The 18241-nt window shown below is 35.4% G+C and overlaps 2 protein-coding genes and 2 long non-coding RNA genes across 78 annotated transcripts in view; 2 read left to right on the plus strand and 2 right to left on the minus strand.

Annotated features, from left to right (window-relative positions):
- The window catches only part of pcm1 (pericentriolar material 1), a 33567-nt gene extending 27255 nt beyond the window's left edge, over window positions 1-6312 (plus strand). For 54 of the 75 annotated variants that reach the window (NM_001441356.2, NM_001441365.2, NM_001441372.2 and 51 more), the window contains 7 exon segments: window positions 123-243; window positions 2280-2431; window positions 2515-2584; window positions 2697-2887; window positions 2981-3073; window positions 3312-3435; window positions 5503-6312. In NM_001441356.2, the coding sequence (NP_001428285.1) occupies window positions 123-243; window positions 2280-2431; window positions 2515-2584; window positions 2697-2887; window positions 2981-3073; window positions 3312-3435; window positions 5503-5528 (777 nt within the window). In that variant the 3' untranslated portion in view covers window positions 5529-6312. 75 annotated transcript variants of the gene reach the window in all.
- LOC147846759 (uncharacterized) overlaps window positions 1-18241 on the plus strand; it is a 1232122-nt gene that overhangs the window by 1015350 nt on the left and 198531 nt on the right. The gene's annotated exons all lie outside the window — the stretch shown is intronic.
- On the minus strand, window positions 144-5981 carry LOC147846774 (uncharacterized). The gene is made up of 2 exons (XR_015476481.1): window positions 1827-5981; window positions 144-1707 (listed from the first exon to the last, which is right to left on the minus strand). It is a non-coding gene; the product is annotated as an uncharacterized LOC147846774 (long non-coding RNA).
- asah1b (N-acylsphingosine amidohydrolase 1b) lies at window positions 6319-17606 on the minus strand. Its single transcript, NM_200577.1, is given in 14 exon segments — window positions 6319-6850; window positions 6945-7001; window positions 7091-7214; window positions 7990-8121; window positions 8787-8868; window positions 9621-9675; window positions 9847-9991; window positions 10088-10133; window positions 12197-12271; window positions 12357-12435; window positions 14213-14299; window positions 14497-14587; window positions 17192-17238; window positions 17512-17606. Coding segments are annotated over 14 exon segments (1188 nt in total). The 5' UTR covers window positions 17590-17606; the 3' UTR covers window positions 6319-6760.

Genomic DNA, 18241 nt, shown 5'->3' on the forward strand with positions numbered 1-18241 from the left:
GTTCAAAGTTACATCAAAGTAAAGTCAGCAGCAAAAACCCAATGGTTTATGATTTTTTTTTTTTTTTTGCAAATCTGAATGCTGAAAATTGACTTAAAGGTTTTCTTTTTTTTCCCATTCAGGATCAGGATGAGACTGAGCGGCAAGAGATGCCTCATGAGAGAGAAGAGGAGAAGGAGAAAGAAGCACAGAGCAGTGAAGCATCTGAGGTGGAAGAGGAAGAAGGACTGCCACTTTCTATAAGTAAGTTCTAGTATGGCATAGTAGTTAGTTAGTGTGCTTACATATAGCGAAATAGTGTTGTGGACTTCTCAATTTCAAGTCAGTAAAAACAGTAGAATAATTTCCATTTTACCACCACATGAAAAAAAAAGTATTTTAAAATGTAACAAAATAGATGAGCTGAATTTTCAACTGCCAGTTTTGGTGCTTAAGAAAGTTCTCTCATATTTGTATCAATCTATTTTAATGACCCTATGCTGTAATGCAGAAGTAAGCTTTTTTCTGATATTGTTTTAGAATGTCTGATTTATTTGCCTATAGGGAAATGACTATTAATAAAAAATGGCAGAAAAACAAACTTTGCTGTTCAATCAATTTAGTTTGATAAAAAATTAAAATGTCATAAGAAAATGCAAGTTTGCACCATTTGAGACCTGGGTAGGGTTGCACCAGCTGATCGTAATTTCTTTCTTGAACTGGAGCTTAAAGTCCACACTAGAGGCTTAGTAACTACTAGGTAGTTTGTAACTAAATTTGTTCTTACTTCGGTTGCACCACATGTTCTTAAAGCAAACCATAGTTAGTAGTTCTTAAGCTCTCCATAAAGCCATGCTTGGTCACATTGAATGACGTAATATCCAATATGAAGCATTTAAATCGTTAAACTTTTTTAAAATTTGGTATCTAATGCATCTATATGTAACTGCTGTGTTTACTCTAGTATTTTTTCCAACTGTGGCGGCAGGCCTTTTTTTTTTAACACAGATCTACTTCCTGTGGCGTTATTTCAATGACAAATTTTGTGAGCGCAGTATTTGAAGTCGGGATCGCATTTATGTTATAGCCTACGAGCATGCCAATCTCTTTGCTTGCACACCGATTTTCTCTGCTCGTGCACAAAACTTCCTTCACGCCCCCTCAAATATAAGCCCCTTCAAGAGCGCACAGATCTTCTTGTGCGCTCTCGAATAAATGCTGCTGAAGAGCGATTTAGTGCGTTTGTTTAACGAGTATGTCTCCAGCATTTATTAGATTTGCTAGGAATATTTATAAATGTCTTTAATAGACCTACAGAGCGACTTTAATGCGTCCTAAAATAAAGTGAAACGGCTATACGTCGTGTTTGCTGGCCTCACGCACCAGTCAGTCAGTCAGCACGTCACCATAAATGGTTAAACAAATGAGGCATAGCACTACTACGGTTACAGAAAAGTTTGCGCTGTTATAATTCACTTACCTTTTAATACGTTTTGGCGCGATTTTTTTTATTTTTTTTTATTAACTGCTATTAAAAAATTACATTTTAAATGTTTTAAATGAGAAGCTGTAATGTAGCCATGACGGAATGAATTTTGGCATGGCGCCCCACCATGGAAGAATGATTGTTGCGGAAACAATGAACTGTCCTATGAAAATGAAATTATAAATGACATTTTTATAGCACATTAAATTACAGTCAGACACTATAACAGACAATGCTCACACCTGCATCGCGAGCCTTGAATGCACGCGAAATACACATTTTATATCTTGCATATGAAGGGCAAAAGAGCAGGAAGGAAAAACTCAGTCATGAAGAAATTCTCGTTTTAATTGATGGCTACAACACTAAGTTCAGTGGTGCAACACAAAAATATTTAGTAATGTGTAAGTTGTAAGTTGCGCACTGCTGCTACAACCAGCCCTGAAGTCTCCAGCAAGCGCTCCAATGTCTACGCCTGCTTGTATTTGACAATAAATAATTTGATTAGAAAGTTCCAAGATCTTATAATGTGCTGTTCATTTTAATCAATTTTGTTTCCCTTTAAAAAAAAAAATCTGTATCTGTAAAAGTCATATTTATAATGCAAGTAAATTTTACCATGTTCTTTCTTTCAAGTGGTGTCTCTGAACTCCCATTTATTATACTTCATTTTCAGCTCCATTTTTCTGCCTATGCACTAATACATGTGGATTGTTTGCTTGATTTTGTTAGTCTTATCATGTGCAGGTTAAAACCACTGCGTAATGTGTTTGACTCTGATAAGAATCTGTTTGACTTGTGCTCTTTTCTTCAGGCCTGTCTAAAGCAGAGACACAGGCTCTATGCAACTACGGCAGTGGAGAAGATGAAAATGAAGTGGAGGAGATGGAGGAGTTTGAGGCTGGACCTGTAGAGGTGCAAACATCATTACAAGCCAGCATGGACAACACTAGTGAACACAGAGAGGTGCTTTTACAGTGTACAGTAGATAGCAAATAAGCTGACACAGCTCAGTAATATAGACTAATAATGACCTGTTGTTCATCCAGAGCTCTGCGTTACAAAACGAAACCCCACAGGAAACCAAATCAGACCAAGACAGCTCAGAAAGTAGTCAGTGTATGTTTTTTTTTCCGTAATATTACACTTTTTATATTTATTATTGATTATTACACTCCATTACAGTTGCAGCTATAATATTATTTTCATATTTTCTCCCAATTTCAAACAGTAAATAGTGAACCGTCTGATCCCAAAGTCATTGTTCAGCCTCCAGAAGAGGGTGGAGAAGAGGAAAAATCTGCTTCGGGAGATGAAGGAGAGGAAAAGGAGGACAGCACTTCTGCTCCAGTCCAGGAAACTCCTCAGAGCTCCGATTCAGCCAGTCCTGATACAGACTCTCCAGTCATGATCAACACTGATGTACGACACTGATCTCAACCAGCATCTTTAAAGTATTTATCTGAAGATTAAAAGGTGTTGAGCTTCTTTTCTTTATATATTTCTAAATGACAGGAAGCTGGATCTGGAAATACCAGTCAGAGATCGGATGAGGAAGATTTTGTGAAGGTGGAGGATCTTCCTATTCAGATGTCTGTTCTGTGTGAGGTAAGAGCTTCAGTGGTCTCGCTGGCTTGGCATTGTGAAATCATTTTTTTTTTTAAAGTTTAAAATTCACTAATTTGTTATGTATTATATTCATTTTATATTTTAATATTTGTTTGCTGCTGAATATCAGTCACTACTAGTGCTGTAGTTTTCATGTTATGTAGATTTGTCTTTACTCTCTACATGTTTAATACAAAAATGCTTACTTGCACATCTTCTTTGCTTGTAATCTGTACAGGAAGAGCTGTGTAAGAGGATCTCAGAAGAACAGCAAAATAACAACTTGACAGCTGAAATTCTCAATGGAAATACAAGCGAGCTTACGGGATTGGTGGGAAATGCTCAAACACTCAAAGAGCCTGGTAAATATAATAACTAAATCATAAGTGATCATTATTAATGGTATTAAATTGTAAATAATTCACTTTGTGCTGACAAATGAGTAAAGCCAATGGTAAAATGGCTTGAAGTACTGTGGTAAAATGTTTGAATATGCCTTAAAATATTATTTTGGAATACAAATGGTTAAAGCGAATGATTTTTTTTTAAAAGGGTGTCTTCAATAGTCAGTTGTTTTTTAAGGAATGCAACTATAAGATCAAGTGGATTGAATCCATTTAGGTACAAGAAATTATAAAGTTTACTGCTTTAACAATGATAAATTGTGTTTAATTATTTATTACAATAAACACAATGCAGTGTTTTTGTTATATTTGATTATGATTTTCAGTTGGAGTTTAACAGTGCTGCAAAGAAATTCCATAAAGTCTGGTTTCTCAAATTTTTTGTAATATTCGTTCTGTTGTTCTAATGTATTTTGCATTTAGATGCACTCCTCCAAAAATGATTTAAATCAATTTAAAATGAGGAATTCTTTCCTAATATAGGGTATAGATCACAGAAAAACAAAATTTCGCAATGTCAATTTTTTTCAATGTTGTGCAGCCCTACCTTTGAACTATTTAGATATAGATGTGTACCTTCAATACTGCTGTGCAGTCATATGGAAAGATGCATGCCAAAAATATGTTGTCGGTCGAACCTGATTTGAGACCTAGGGTTGTATTACAGAAACTAACTTTAAAATCCGATCTCTTTGGTAACCAATTTCACTTAGCACCTCATTTTAGTACTAATCTATCACAGAACAGCATTTTCTAAGTTTTATTTTAAGTACAGATATAAAGGTAGTAAAACAGAAACCTCCTAACTTGACCAAAAAAAAAAAAAAATCCTAAAAACGGTCCTAACTTTTAAGAGCAACCCGACAGCTGTCCTAACTTCAAAATAATTTGAAAGGTAATGTGAAAAAACACTTATATTTGTGCTGTCCAGCAGTGGCAGTATATTTACTGATGATTCAAAATGAAGAATGAAGATGTTTAATAGTAGACAGACTCTTGGAGGACACTTGTGTTGAGTTCAGACTGCATGATTTGAGCCCCGATTTTGACTCGCCAACAGGTTTTGAGAAATTGCAGACAAATAGCTGAAAATAGAGAAAATAGAGGAAAAACCAGTGTAAATTTGGCAGGAGCACCCATGTCTGTTTGACATGTTATCTGAGCAATACCACAACCGGCTCAAAACAGAAAAAAGTTGAGGAGAAATTGCTAATTCCCTTTAATAGGTGAGCCAAGTGAGCAAAATAAGTACAATTTCTACCTCACCAAAGGCTTCTTTTGTTATTATATAGTTAATAACAAAATATATACTACGTTACCTCGTGTTGTTTCCATGTCACAGCTTCTTGCGTGTTTAGTAGTGAGAGACGTAGTTTTCGGACTGAGAAAAAGGTGCCGGCGATTCTTCCTATTGTAAAGTCATGCAGTGTGAAACCCTCAGTTTCTGATCCATCTTGCAGTGTAAACAAAGCAGCGACGAAACGCTAACCCAGATAGTCATGCTGTGACATGACTGCTTTGAAAATCATGCAGTCTGAACTCTGCATTAAGATCTTAGTTTTTTATGACAAAATTACTAATATTTGTCATTTTAGGCCGCTGCGCAACATATTACAATTAACACAGAGCATTACAGAGAACAACAAAGCGTCACAGAGCATTACCGGTTGTAGTGCAAGTAACTAATGCCTTCAGTTTGTATGAGTTCTGTTATTTCCCCTGGCTTTGATCCGTTGTATTTGTTAACTTTTTAGCAGCTTGCAGCGTTGGTTGCCTGGTAACAGACCTGCAAATTGATTGTCAAACTTGGCATAAATTTTAGATTCCTCAACTAGAGACGAGATGAGAATCCCAAGTCAAGTTAAGATTTGCTTCTGTAAAACAAATATGCAAAAGTAAAGACCTAAGATAAGAAAGTTTCTGCAATATGCCCCCAGGCCATCAAATCAAGTGGGAAAGCACATTTAGTTTTGTCACACATTTGGATAATGAAATCATCAACCTTCTTTTTCTTTTTGATTGCAGAAACCATTGGAGCCCAGAGTGCATGAGAATGATCTTTCAGTCTTACACTACAGTCCATCTTTCATGCAGCATTACTGTTTAATGAGCTTAATACCCTAAGAATCCTTGGAAACAACAGCTAAGCGAATCAGCCTGTCAGCATGCGTGATCTAACAGTTCAAGAGACGGCAAAGAAGTCTCTCTACACCTGTAAGTAGTTTTATGGAGAATGTAGATGATGTTTTGAAGCGGGCTCTTGTCTGTCTTTTAAGCGGTTCTGTAGTCTGTAAGTGCTTTTTTCTGTGTTTCTCTTTGTTGAGCTTCTTCAACGGCTGTGGTTTAAGGGATGCAGAACATTTGTGTGTTCCTACGTTTGGCATGGTTAGGCTTTTGTTTTTGCATTTCTCCTGTGATTTTTGCCAATGAAATACAAAGAGGACAATAGATCTTTTGTTTCTCTGGTTCAGGACAAAATTAAGCAGAAATGAAAATAACCCTATTTAAATATATCTGACATGAACCAGACTGCACATTGAAAACCATTAGGGATTCAGCAGAATCACATGTTAGCACTGATGCATTGTCCTGTCCTTTCTTATTGCACTCTTTTAAATGTTCTCTTGCTTTTATTTGGATCTTTTTTAAGGCATGTTGGCCAATGCTTGGGTTCTCACCCCATTTCACCTCGTGTAATTCTCCAATGTTTAGATTGAGATTTAAAACGAATAAAACATTGATTTTTACCATTTTCCTGCAGTTGTTTTCTCCCCCCGTGCACACCCCCCTCTCAAAGCAATAAATATTACATCATTTATTATGTGCAATAACATTAATATCTTTTGGTCAATGATTTATTATTAAGGCACCAGTAGTGTTGATTATCAAGTTGAAATATGTTCTACTTGTATTTTCCAGACGCTAATATATCATTACAAAAACAACAAAAAAGATACAATCACATCCAAAAAAAATTTGATTAAAAATTATGTACAATATGTCATGCGCAATAAACATTCTCAGTGCATTTTGTTTGATAACACATCCTTAGACCTGTGTTAAATAAGCTGTTCTACCTGTTTGACAGGTTAAGCTTGATTATATACCCAACAAAGCTCATGTGATTCTGAATCAGATGTTGCAAACCTTTTAAAATGTAAGACTGCTGATTTGAACAGTGCTAAAATTAGAATTATTTCCCTTCCTAAACAGAGACACTCACATTCATCATATTTTGCTGTCTTCAGATAGAGTGCAGAAGTGTACTATGGTCTTGAGTTCTTCACCAGGGCATGCAGGGATTTGGACAGTCACGAATAAAAGACTCCAGTGTTCCCTTAGAAACTTCCATAAGAGTAGTGTATGTGGTCAACTGCACAGCACCAGAATGAAAAGTGTTATTCAACCAGGCATTATAAGTGCTTCAAACTTAACTAATTAAAAGTGTAAATTCATAAAGAACCCACCTTATTTAAGACTGGCTTGGTGGACAGAATGTCATAAACCGTCTTTACTGAGATATTCTGCAAGAAGATCGCAAGAAGTTAAAGTAATAAAATAAAAATTATAACATTATGATTCTGTTTTCTCAAGTCTGCAAATCCAAACTTACAGTCTGTGTGGTCTGATTCATGCATTTCATAGCCGGAGTTCTGCGGTCATCCAAAAACAGAGGCTCTTTCCAATGGTCATAGTTCGTCTCCAACACATACCACCTGCCATTCTTCACATTCAGCCTGAAATGCATAGACAATATCATATTAAACCAAAATACTACAATGATTTTCACTCCAGACCAACAAGACCTCAGTCCAGCAGAATTAAGCTCCTTCCCTAAACGCCAAATTTAAAAAAAAATAACAACACTTAAGTACTTCACAGAAACTTTAAAGATTAGTTACAATTACCCTAACAACTTCTAACTGACACTTTAGATTTACACGAGGCCCCGGGAGAAGATTTGTGGATGAAAGTGAAACTGACACTAGAAGGTCATTTAACATTAACTACGTGACGAATATAGTACATGTAAAATTCAGAGGGTTAATTCAGTGATCACAGAGTAATACCTAGGCCCACACAGAATCTGTGCGCGCAGAAATCTGCAGGTTTTAGCCCATCATTGAGTCTATTTATAGTGTAAATATATATTTATTCAGTTTTTAAATTAATTACAGTAATAATATTGACTAAAATGAAAATATAATATATGAGAGGCTTGCTATGTTTACCAAATTAGACGATCTAATTGGATTTACATTGTAAACCAGAAGTTAAAAAGTTTTAATTTTTTTATTATTATTTCATATATTTAAAAATTTCACAAAATCATTCTGCAAAAATTGGATTTTTTTTATACATAATTCTGTGCAGAAAAAGGAAAAAAAAAAGTCTGCAGATTCTGTCTGGCCCTGATAATAACACAAGTGTCAACTCGAGAGCAGAGGGGTCAGGATTGGACAGCCCTGATGTAGATGTGTGTATAGACTAAATCAGTGGTGCAGAGCTCACTCCAGCGGGCTGATGTTTTGTGTTCTGGATCTGGTGATAATGCAGGCTTCACCCGACTGGTTTCCCCCCAGGATAAAGTAGGCTGGAGCCAACAGCTTAGTATCAGACAGCAGAGCCTTGGCACTTTCATAGCTAAAACAAAACATGATCATCATTATTAAATACTCAGGAGACGTCTTTGCATTTGTCATACTTCAGTATCAAAAACATATTTACATATACATAAAGATTTAAACATGTATTTGTATTATAATTTCAGTTTAAGGAGGGTCAAAACAATAACTCCTCTACCAATCAAATCTGTGAATTAAGATTAAGAAAATTCAAAGTTTTTATAATGTTTCAAAGTGTAATTTACTGCAATGTTCAACATGTTTTTACAGTAGCCGTTACATCAGTGCTCAGAGTCAAACGGTCCTGCAGAAATCATTCTAATATGTAGATTTGGGGTTCAGTTATAGCTGATAGTTCTTATTATAAATGTTAAAAACAAGTTTTTTCTGCTTAATGTTTCAGTGATTATTGCAGCACCAAATTCAGCAAATTAATTTTCTCTGAAAGATCATGTGACACTGAACACTGGAGCTTTGAGGAATAAACTACAGGACAGAAGTTATAATTGAACATTATTACTGCTTTATCTGTTTCAAAAATAATAATTATTTAAAATAAGTTATAAAGTGATTGTAAACGCATAATTTATGAAAACTCTGCATTAGAATGTTTAAAAATCCATTTGTGTGTGTGTGTGTGTGGGTGTGTGTGTGGGTGTGTGGGTGTGGGTGGGTGGGGTTAACCTAGTTGCATTCTCCAGCACTGAGCGAGTCAGGAAACTCATCCACATGCCGTCTCTCTTTCCCAAGATCCACTCCAGAATCCCTGTAATTCACACCACACACACTTAATAACAATAACCACATGCATTCATTCAACCAACTATATGACATAATAAAACACACACCCTTAAACACATCAATTAAAACAGACAAAAAATAATAACACTGAGCCAGAAAAAACATTTAACTTTGACCATTGAGGAATCAAAAGCAACTAAAATAAACAATTATGCCTCAAATTCAACATAAAGGGCAAAAAAAGTTTGTCATAATATAAATTTCACCCAAATGTTCTTTTGTATACAAGTTTTGTACAGTTGTATGTATATTTAAGCTTGTAAACTATAAATTCTATTGCTATTAATAACATACAGATTTCTGATTAAAGTAATTGTATTTCACATAAAAGACATTTAATGAGGTTATAAAATTCCCAGCAAAAGTTCAATGCACTTGAAAAATGTGGAAAATATATTAAACGCCTTTTATTTACATGAATATTCCTTAAAAATGCAGAAGTAGCCATGTCAATAAAAGCTTTTGAATATTTTTTTTCCACATTTTTCGAGTGCCTTAGACTTACTTTTGCTGTTTATTCTGATGAATCCTTTACCCGAACAGCACTGACACATTAATTAAGCTACCCCTGAGCACGTTTTTATTATTTTATTTTGGATTGTTATAAAGTTCCCCTTTTAAAGGTAAATAAAAAAAAGTGTGATTTGTGGCCTTAAACTTGACATATTTGTGCCACATGACTCAGCAGCAGTCAGTGAGATGAATAAAGGAGCTCACCGATGTATCCTCCATCCAGACTGAATCGCTCATTCATAGTGAGAGTGAACGAGTTCTGTAAAGAAAACAACACGAGCAATGTGATCAGTGACCAACAGTCCGAGCTTTCACAATAATCCTTCCTGTTCAAATGCAGAAGTGAAACTAAAAACAACAGCTGAGACAAAAGGTCACTTCTGTCTCCTGTCGCTATTCTGGATATCCTCAAAGACTGCTCTGTGATTACCTGATGAATGCCGGTCAACATCCCGACATATCCTGCAAAATTGGTGGATTTGAAGACCGTCTGGCCATTTCGCGTGAAGTCTATGTTGACAACCAGAGGCTTCAGCTTCTCTGTGATGACCCAAGACCTGTTCTTTAAATCCCATCTAAAAGAGGATAGGAACACACCATATGAAGTCTTGTTCAGTCAATGAGTGTGCATGAATTGAGGAAGAAGGGTAAAAACAAATGGTAGAACTCACCCCATGAACAGTCCAAAGTCCAGGTTCCTTGCATGGATGAGATTGCCTACATTAAAAACAAACTGATCTTTACTGTACGGCATTTCACAACAAGTATTCTGATATTTTACAGTGTTGTACAGTACCATTTAGTAATTTGGGAACTGTAGGATTTTATTTAAATGTATTTTGATTCTAAATAAGTCTCTTATGCTCATCAATACTGCTTTAATTAAATATTGTGAAAGTGTATGGGTCTTTCCCAGTGATGGGTTGCAGTTGGAAGAGCATCCGCTATGTAAAACAAAAGTTGGCGGTTCATTTCGCGGTGACGACCCCTGATTAATAAGACACTAGGCCGAAAATAAAATGAATGAATGAATACAATTTAAAAAAACGGTTTTATGCATATTTCATTCATTTTCCTTCAGGCTAGCCCTTAAATTACATGGGGTCACCACAGCGGAATGAACCACCAACTACTCTGGTATGTGTTTTTACACAGTGGCCACAACCCAGCACTGTTCAGATAAAGACCCATACGAATTTCTCATTCACACATACATATTTATGCACAACAGCCAATTTAGTTCTTAACAATAATCTTTGCAACATAAAAGACACTTGATAAAAAATGTGTCAAATGATCCTTCAGAAATCATTTAAATAAACTTTTATTTTTTTCTGTTGAAAAGTGTGCTTAATATTTATTTTCTGGAAACCATGCTTTTTCATGCTTTTTGGCGAGTAAAAAAGGTCAAAAGAGCAGTGTTTATAAAAAATTATAAATATTTTACAGCATCATGTTTTACTGTTACTTCTAATAAATTGAATTAATACTTGCTGAAACAGGATTTAAATAATGCAATGTCCCTAAACTTTTGAGCAGTAGTATATGCTTTATATAGGTTAACATACGTTTTCAATGTACCCTTAAATACTATCATCTTTAAGAGAGGGACCACATCATAAAACGTAAATTCATCTCAACGGTGTCTTAATAATATTAATAATAATAAGTTTTTATTTATCATGCGCTTTTCTAAAACCCAAAGCGCTACGACAGCAGAGAAAATCAAACATGCAATAAAATACTAAGATTCAACATTAATAAAATATAAGCACATTGGAATGATCGAGAATCTAAAAGTGCAACCTGAAAAAGAAGAGTTTTTAACATCTTAAAACGCGCCAGTGGGGAAGCATTCCTTATAGAATAAACCTGGCTGCAGCAACAGAGAATCAAGTCTTGAATAAAGATCCAATTTATACTGTGAAAAATTTATATTAGAAATAGATTAAAATGATATTTGAAAAATAGTTTGTTTCTATTTAAAACGATAATTACACATGTATTGACTTTTAATAAATGGCGGCATTATTCTAATCTCATCTATATTTATAAGCTTGTTTTAACATGATTTAAGCAAATGTGGCATCATTTATTGATGTAATTCTTGTTCATATTTGATTATTCATTTATTCATTTTCCTTTAGCTTAGTCCCTTTCAGGGCTCACCACAGCACAATGAACCGCCAACTTAATTCAGCATATGTTTTACACATGCCCTTCCAGCTGCAAGCCAGTACTTGGAAACATCTATACACACTCATTCACAAACATACACTACCGCCAATTTCATTCATTCATTTTCCGTCGGCTTAGTCCCTTTATTAATCTGGTGTCATCACAGCGGAATGAACCCCCAACTTATCCAGCATATGTTTTATGAAACAGATGCCCTTCCAGCTGCAACCCATCACTGCGATATACGGCCAATTTAATTTATTCAATTCACCTACAGCAATGTCTTTGGACTGTGGGGGAAACCCATGCCAACACGGGGAGAACATGCAAACTACACATAGAAATGCCAACTGACCCAGCCGGGACTCGAACCAGCGACCTTCTTGCTGTGAGGCAACAGTGCTAGCCACTGAAACACCGTTTCAACCATTATTCGATTATTTGAATTCAATAATTTTTTACTAAAATGTTAATGTATGTATCTACATAGAACACTAATTCATTTTACAGACCCCATAGCACTCCCTGGTGTCCTTTAAAAACTGATCAAATCTTTAAATAAACATATATGAGACATGTTTTGTCACTGATGATGTTCTCACCGTTGACGTCCTCAGCAACCAGAGAAGTGCAGACAGTGAACACCTCATAAAATATGTTGAAGAGCACCACCTCTCCTGCATCACAGAGCACATTTTGGATTTAACTTTTATTTAATGTAACAGAGTTGAACGTAATACTATAGATTTGTGCATTTCATACCCAGAGGAACACCAGAGACAGACGCGATTCCCCGGATCTCCTCATTGAACGGGTACGGCAGAGTGTCCACCATTAACGGCTGAAAAACAGAACACTTTACTTTACACTGCCTCACAAAATAGAGCTCTGGATCAAATGAAAGTCACAAAAGTGATTTGATATGTCTGGAAAACACATTAAATGAAAGTGACGTGTCTATTGTGATGTTTAAAGTAACTTTTTGTGAAAATACAAAGTCAAAACAGTTATGAAATAATATTCCATCATCATTCAGAGTTTGTATGTGTGTTTATGTAAAATGAAACAACATGCTAATGCTGAAATGTACTTATTAAAACGTATAAGAGTAATCAATCCCAAAATTTTGCTTGAATAGACTTTTACAGTCGACAAACAGTCATTATTGTAAATGTGCATTTTTATGTATAAATACTACAGTTAGACATTGATCTTTTAGCAGCCGTCTTTTGTATATAATGTAAAAGGGTTTTTTATCAACATTTAGACATTAGACATTTTTTATTAATACGATATTACAGGTTTATTGGTTTTCATTCCTGAAAATAGATTTTTATCTTAAACCCATGTTGAGATGTAGCTATATACTTCAGTAATCATTATACTATGATAACAAATACTATGATTTAGCATCATATGGTTGGAGTTCCCTTAACTTCTTTCAAGAGTTCACACTAAGCTGATGATTGATAGTAAAGCTAGTCTGGCGTGCTGTGGCGTGCAGGGAGAGAGCCCTGGGCTCCCTCCCGTTGCAAGGCGAGAGTGGAGTTTGAGCTCAGGTAGATCTCGATGACTCCCCTTCTTGCTTATTGTAGCTAAGTGTCGGTTATGTATGCTGAAAGGTGTACTCAGAGTTTAGCTAATGTATTTTGATTAATTGTTTAGAGTGCTTGTTTTTGAACTGTGGGAGGAAACCGGAGGACCCGGGGAAAACCCACGCGACCATGGGGAGAACGAGCAAACTCCGCACAGAAATGCCATCTGGTTTGGAAAGGAATTAAACCAGGGGCATTCTTGCTGTGAGGCAACAGCGCTAATCGCTGGCCACCGTGACGCCCGTTTGAAAGGAGGGAAAGTAGGGTTGGATGGGGAGGTTTCTTCAAGACGAAGATATTGAGATAAGAAAAGTCTGGTTATTTATAGTGAGTTAAGGATCGTCTGATAGGATAATCAGTCATTAGCTAAAGTTGAAACAGCTGTGAACATTCATAAGCACGTGATCCTCTCGAAATTTGTTTATGAATAAACTTCACTTAGTTTTACAGTGTAGCATTTAACAATGATTTATAATGAATATACCATTTAACTCCTTTGATGCAACTAATAGACATTGATCAACTGAAACTGAGATTCCAAAACTCATAAAGTAGTCAGTTTGACAAGCTTACATTGTCATTGAAGTGGCATTATAGTTCATTCAAATTGTGTGTGATCATATGGAGGAAGTTTGCACTACTCAGTATATTAGTTTTTGACTTCAAGAGCTAGTTCAACCAAAATTAAAAAGTCTGTAATTTTCTCATCTTTTACACGTTTCAAACCATTATGAGTGTCTTTCTTCTGCTGAACACAAATAAATATATATCCTGAAGAAAACTGTAACCACTGACTTTCATTGTGTTTGTTTTTCCTACTATGGACATCAATGGTTACAGTTTTTAGCTTTTTTCAATATATCTTTTTTTGTGTTCAACAGAAGAAAGAAACTAAGAAATAAATACGATTTTGGGAGATCTATCTCTTTAAATGGTTTTAGGCAATCCTTAAATTGTTTGAGTTCCCTTAACTTATTGGGTTTTACAGTGTGCAAAGAGATGTGTTAGATTGTTAATATTCACCAAGTCCTTGTCCACCAGCTGAATGAGCTTCCCGCTGGGAACAAAGGCGTCTGCTAGATCTCTGATGGCCTGAATCATGCTCGCCATCTGAAGGAAAAAAGCACATGAGCTCTTGTGTAATGGTGCTTTTCAGTTCACAAAATTCATCTGAAACTTCACAAGAGCAGTGAATTTGTCCGTCAATGCAAAAAGGACTTCCAGTTCATTCCTTTATAAAGCCAGGAGGAGAGTCATCTATGAAGAATTAACAGGTATGAAAGGTATTAAAAGGTATGTGAACTCACCTCAGTCTTCTTGTCTGAAATAACATCTGTCCATCTTTTGCTTGCTGGTAAATCCAGATCAACAGTGTACCAGGACACGTCACCTTTAAATCTAAATCAAACAGAGATTCAAATAAAGGTTTGCTCATTTTTACGTATATTTTAAGCATTTATATTATTCTAAAGAAGCTTGGATATACACATTTCACAATCAATGCTGATTTTTTTTTTTTTAAGTGTTAATAAATTTTAAACCTACATGGAAATATTACATTATTAAAGTACATATATACCGTTTATAGGAAATTATCAAACTGAAAGTGGTATTAGGTTTAATTTCTTATTTATTTACACTTTTCCTTAATTAAATACCTCAAATTATTAGAAAAAAATACATTTTGGTACAAAAGTATCATTTTTCATGTGTTAATATATATTTTATTGGTATATTTAGTTTAATTGTTTAATAGTTTTAAGGACAATATTATTAGCCCCTTTAAGCTATATATTTTTTTGATAGTCTACAGAACAAACCGTCATTATACAATAACTTGCCTAATTACCCTGACCTGCCTATTCATTCATTCATTTTCTTTTCAGCTTAGTCTCTTCATTAATCCCCTTCATTAGTTGCCACAGCGGAATGAACCGCCAACTTATCCAGCACATGTTTTATGCAGTGGATGCCCTTCCAGCTGCAACCCATCCCTTGGAAACATCCATACACACTCATACACTACGGACAATTTAGCCTACTCAATTCACCTGTACTGCATGTCTTTGGACTGTGGGGGAAACTAAGCACCTGAGACCAAGACTAAGCACCAAGAAAATTACGCGAACACAGGGAGAACATACAAACTCCATTCAGAAACGCTAACTGACCCAGCCTTGGCTCGAACCAGCGACCTTCTTTCTGTAAGGCGACTTAGTGCCTTTCTATTGCGCCACTGCGTAGCCCTCCTAACCTGCCTAGTTAATGTCACTTTAAGCTGTATAGAAGTGTCTTGAAAAATATCTAGTCAAATATTATTTACTGTCATCATGGCAAAGATAAAATAAATCAGTTATTAGAAATGAGTTATTAAAACTATTATGTCTAGAAACATGTTGAAATTTTTTTTTCTCTGCGTTAAACAGAAAATGGGGGGAAAAAACGGGGCTAATAATGCTGACTTCAACTGTATGTATATATATATATATATATATATATATATATATATATATATATGTATATGTATGTATGTATGTATGTATGTGTGTGTGTGTGTGTGTGTGTGTGTGTGTGTGTGTGTGTGTGTGTGTGTGTGTGTGTGTGTGTATATATATATATATATATATATATATATATATATATATACACACACACAACAGTTCTGTCTGGTTTTCAAATCTTATTGGCTGATAGCCGTGCGATATTCTGCAATATCAGAACTCCTACAGCCTCTTTACCCTTTGTGTATTACTCCGCCCACATACAGCCAGCAAAAAGCAGACACTACAGATCTAAAGTTTAAAAGATGCACGCTCAACTGTTTAACTGTCAGCTTTTGATTTGAATCCAGAAGAAAGTAGTTCCTCATACAAAAGGGTTTTTGAGACTCTCCGTTTGATTTTGTTTTATATACACAATAATGCCGTCAAACTGTTGTATGTCGTGGCTGTATATCGGCACTGGTGGGGGCACTAAGGCACTCAGCCTGTGGCCTCGTGCCAACGCACGCCTCCCACCAGTGCCGATATACAGCCATGTCGCACTGCTACTCGTGTGATATAGCATATATATATATATATATATATATATATATATATATGAAATTATCTTTTACAGGGTCCTTGTCACAAATAACATGTGCAGACATGATCTTAATTGTAAATTATCCATATTTAAATGCACTTAACCATAAACCAATCACTAGGGATACTCCGATTGATCCGCTGGAGATCGGTATTGGCCGATAATCACATTTCACAACTCGATCGGTTCTCGCTGATCTGGCCGATCTCACGAACCGATGACAAGTGTTTGTTTACGATTTACAAGCAGTGGAAGATGCATGTGCACATCCGGGATATACATCAGCAGCACTACAACACATGAGCAATTTTTTTTAATTACATTGTTAGTAATATTTCCTTACATTTTTCTGTTCTATCTATAATTTTTTGTAAAATTGTTTTTGACTATTACATGTATGGAACATGCTTAATTTATTCTCTTAGGCAAGGCAAGATCACATACTTAGAGGGAAAATGTGCTTTATGCAATGGCAAAGTCATATAAAGCTTGAAGCATCATAATCGATACTCGGTATCGGACGATCATCATGACAAGGAATCGGTACTCCATATCCCCTAGAAAATTCTGATTGGAGCATTCCTACCAAACTCTTAAAGTAAGTTTATTACTTAATAATAACAAGTACCCTAAAACTAACACTTACAATGTAATGTAAAAAGATGCACAAGTTATTGCACAACAATGATGATTTTCCAACCCTATTGTTACAAAACACCTGACACTGTTCTTCATTATCTAAGTGACATATATTTCTTTTTCTCTCGTGTGTATTTATTTGCTCGCTTTATTTATATTTTACATACACTACACGTACCTGTGAGGTAAAGTGTTCAGAGGAAGTGTGTAATAACACAATACACTCTGACAGTACTTTCTACCGACTGTATAATTCATAATTTCAGTTACTATACTTACGTGGGGCCATTTGGAGGATACATGCCACTTCTGCAATCTTCTGTGAACTGAAATATATAAACAGCAGTAATTATACCTCAGTTTTGCAGCATATTTGTCGTGTTGGTTATTCTCCTTAACTTTTTTAACTGTACCAACACCATTAACTAGGTCATTTAAGTTATACAACAAAGCAGTGTCATATAAACACAAACACGAATCAGTCTCGCAATCACTGTAATCCCCAATAACACAAATCTGAAATGAGATATGAGGATATTGTTGCCGTAAACAAGCAACTGTTTAGTCAATATCAACAACAAGCATAAGCTCTGACTTACCGGTGGTACATATTGCGCAGACAAGCACATACACATATAAGAGAGAATGAAAAAGCACAGGTTTAATCTGTTGTTCATGATGAGACCGATCTGTCCTCGGACTTCTCCGAACGCGGAAGTGCCGATGAGGATTCTCGTGACGGTTGGTGATCTGCGCAAACCCACGAGACAGACGGGGGAGTGACCAAAACAATGACTTACACAATAAAAGATGACTTTACTGTTTCTTGTCTTTCGGTTCGTTTCTGCTTTTTACACTGCAGCACAAGCCTGCCATGTATATATTTATATTAATTAAGAGTGTGAGGAGAAACTGTGGAAACAGAAGAGTGCAGTTCACGGACCGAAAATTAACAAAAATATATTGACAGATGTAAAGTTGGAGGAAGCAAAATTGGTAAATATAAATAGCCGGAATGAGGCAAATGTAACTAATAATAATGGTATTGTGAACTAATAGAGTTTAACATTAAAACTTCAGCTATAAGGAAAGGAAAAGAAATAGCAAAATGTAGGAGAGAAAAGGAAGAAAAAATTGAGTGAAATTATACGCCTCTCTGGAAATTATAACCTAAATCAAGAAGAAAAAAAAAATTAATGCAAATACAATTAGAATTAGATAAAATTCAAAAATATAAAGCAAAGGGCGTCTTCAAGGAGAAGACATCAAGGAGAAAATGGTTAGAGGAAGGAGAAAAGAATACTAAGTATTTTTTAATATTGAAAAAAG

This window comes from Danio rerio, chromosome 1, assembly GCF_052040795.2.
Source record: "Danio rerio strain M-AB ecotype USA chromosome 1, GRCz13ab, whole genome shotgun sequence".
Lineage (NCBI taxonomy): Eukaryota > Metazoa > Chordata > Actinopteri > Cypriniformes > Danionidae > Danio > Danio rerio.